This window comes from Pelecanus crispus, chromosome 1, assembly GCF_030463565.1.
Source record: "Pelecanus crispus isolate bPelCri1 chromosome 1, bPelCri1.pri, whole genome shotgun sequence".
Taxonomy (NCBI): domain Eukaryota; kingdom Metazoa; phylum Chordata; class Aves; order Pelecaniformes; family Pelecanidae; genus Pelecanus; species Pelecanus crispus.
This window is the reverse complement of record NC_134643.1, coordinates 56,833,321-56,836,323: the sequence shown is the minus strand read 5'-3', so window position 1 is coordinate 56,836,323 and position 3,003 is coordinate 56,833,321. Positions and strand designations below refer to the sequence as shown.

The 3,003-nt window shown below is 55.5% G+C and overlaps 1 protein-coding gene across 1 annotated transcript; it reads right to left on the bottom strand.

Annotated features, from left to right (window-relative positions):
* Positions 1-736: 736 nt before the first annotated feature.
* LOC104026845 (suppressor of cytokine signaling 1) lies at positions 737-1,420 on the bottom strand. The gene has a single exon (XM_009488201.1). The coding sequence runs from the start codon at positions 1,418-1,420 to the stop codon at positions 737-739; it is 684 nt and encodes a 227-aa protein (XP_009486476.1).
* Between the last annotated feature and the right edge of the window lie 1,583 nt (positions 1,421-3,003).

Here is a 3,003-nt window from a genome sequence, read left to right as displayed (position 1 = left end):
ATAAGAAAGGGCCCTGGATCCCATCTGTTCACACCCTCCCAGGGAAGACCCAACTCTCCAGAGCAGGGTTACCTCCGCAGGAATACCACGCTCTTAGTATAATGTAACTCATCTGAACTCCCAAAAATCTGTTCAAATAAAGCAACGCAAAAGCCAGTGAAGCTGCACGTATCATACATGGCTGCAATGGTTTCCCTCTAGTGCAAACGTTGGCCTCTGAAGTGGCAGGCATCGTATTCGTGCTGCAAAGAGCAAAACGTGCTCTCGCTCTGCCGCAGCTATGTGGGTATTGGGTTGGCACATGGGTTGTGCCCACCGATGCCCAAGCTGCACTGCTGCGGGACTGGACTCAGCCATACCACCTCATGAGGGCAGATTTGTAGCAGAAACAAGCTTAAGCACTTTGGGATAGAGGAAAACACAGGGCTGACCTGGGATGACAGGCAACTCACCTTCTTCTCAAGCTTATAAGTTATAAATGGAGCAAAGAGCAGGACTTGGTGTGGGGGGGAAATCTCTGCTCTTCAGCTTGTGTTTACCCCAGGCACCTCTGGGAAAGGCCACGCAGGCTGTGCACGTACAAGGACACAGCTATCACAGCCAGCGGGTTCGAGCCCTGCTCCCCCTGCCCTCCCCTTCCTCTCCCAGCAGCCAGTCCAGCCCCACCGGCATGGCGTGCGTCCCACCAGCACAGCCACGTAATAGGCACCTCCCTTCATCTCCCACCCGCATGGCATCATCTCCCAGCCCAGGACGGAGAGGGGCTGGGGACGATGCTCCCCTCCGACCCTCCCCTTCTGCCTGTGGGTGAGACCACCTCCTCCCTTGGGCGCATCCCCAAGGAGCCCCCCAGCCCTGCTCCGTCCCCCGTCGCGGCACCAGCGGGCAGGCTCCGGCAGCACAGTTCTCGTAGCGTGGGCACTGCCCGGCGGCTCCGGCACAGGGGCTCGGAGAAGACCAGGGGGGTTCCCCCCATCTCAGCAAAGTGCAAGGGGTTGTTCCGGGTCCCTGCCACCACCAGCTCCAGCAGCTGGACCACGCAGTCTGAAAACCAGTTCTTCAGGCGGAAATAGCCCTCCTGGAAAGAGATCCGAAGGCTGACAGGTCCCGTCGGCATCCGCACGCTCAGGCTGAACAAGCAGTTCCCCTGTGAGCTGTCCCGCACCAAGTAGGTGCCGACGGGCTCCCGTTGGAGCTTGGCGTGAGCCTCCCCCACAGACAAGGGGCCCCAGTAGAAGTCGCTGGCCTGGAGTATATTGAGGGATCGCTCCAGGACCTCCCACTCACACCTGCGAAACATCCGGAAACGATCGGGCAAGTCGGGGGGAACGGGGCTGGGGAGAATGCTCCGATGCTGCCTTTGCGGATGAGAAACAGTGGCATGCGTGTTGTGCAGATCATCTGGCCTCCCTCTGATCATCTCTCAAAGAGCCCATGGATCCTGGAAAGATGCTGCCTTTACCATGCTTCCTCCTTTGCATCCAGCCTGCAGGACAGAAGGAGAGTGAGGCAACCCCAGTAACTTCTAACTGGGCAAGTGAAGACACTTCACAGGGAGAAGAGAGCAGCAAGAGTACCAAAGAGGGTACCAGGGAGTTACTGTATGTCCCTAACCCACAGCTGTAGGGACAACCAAGGAAATACATGCAGAAAGGGCTCCAGCTGGGTCCCCACCAGCGCAAGGTAGCACCTTAGAGCTCTGCATCCATTGGGTTTCCATGATTCACAGTTAGGGGCTCCCCAGCACACCCTTCAGCAGGCTGGTTTGAACCTAGCAGGTCTTTTTTTCGAATTTCGAGATTTCCCTCTGTTGGATGTTTAGGGGCTTTTCAGAGTGGCCTTGAGACTGGCAAGGGGAAATGACACCCCAAATCAGAAGGGAAAAATTTCCCAAAGCAGGCAAGTATCATTCACTTTGTCATTCAGTGAAAGGTGGAAAGGTTTCCTCATGCCTCTCCAACAAAAGGACAGACAACAGGACTTAGAAGAAGCAGAAGATGGGAATGAGCCTTTCCCACCAAACCCCACGAACTACTCCCTCATCCCAGGACATGCCTGTTTCACTGTGTCAGGAGAAAACAAAGGTCTTTGGATCAAGACCCCTTCAAGAAATGTTACACCATCAACTTTAGGGATGGGACTGCCAGGAATGAGACTGCCAGGAATGAGGCCACTTAACGCTGATACCAGGCACTGCTGACATCCCAGGAATGGTTCTGCTCAGGCCCTTCCAGCCCCTTAATTTCTGTTTCTGCCAGAGGGACATCTCCCCTGGCCAGGGGATGATGCTGCCCTCTCCCAGTCACCATCCTCCACTCATGGGTTGCGTCCAAAGTGCCCTCCCTTACTGTCATGACCCTGCTCGTCTCCTGCACCTCGTGTCATCACCAGGCTGTCTGTTTTCAGAAATGCAAATTCCTGAACCCAGTGTTGCCATCAGCCATCCAAGTCATTCCAATTCTATAAAAAAAATACAGATTCTGCGCGTGCGTGTGTGTGTATATACATACATATGCATAAACATAAAAACCACAGCCCCAAGCCAGAGGCTCATTCTGTGTGAGAAGCTTGAGCTGTTACATACCACTTCCCCAGGCCTGACAAGTCAGTAGCTCACCACCAAACCCTGCCCTTGGTCCCTTGACATACTCCATTAACCCAGTCGCACTCACTGACAGCGCAGCTGTGCTCTGAGCAGCACAGACTGCTGACATGCAGCCTGCAGCGGAGGAAGAGACGTGCTCCTCCGTCTCCAGCAGTCCCCTCCGATGCAGACTTGCAGGAGCACTGGGGCTCACAGCAGGCAGGCAGCCCCCCACGGAACGTGCAGGGACCTGCGGAGGACTCGCTCTGGAGGGAGAGCTTTAGGTTAGGCTTAGCTCCTTGCAAGGTTCCTCTTATCTCGCACCCTTCAGAGGCTATTCAAAAGCCTTGTGCTCCTTTTGGTGCTCACACCAGCTGGACAGCCGTGTGGAACCCACTCTGCGCCCAGGGAGAGAACAT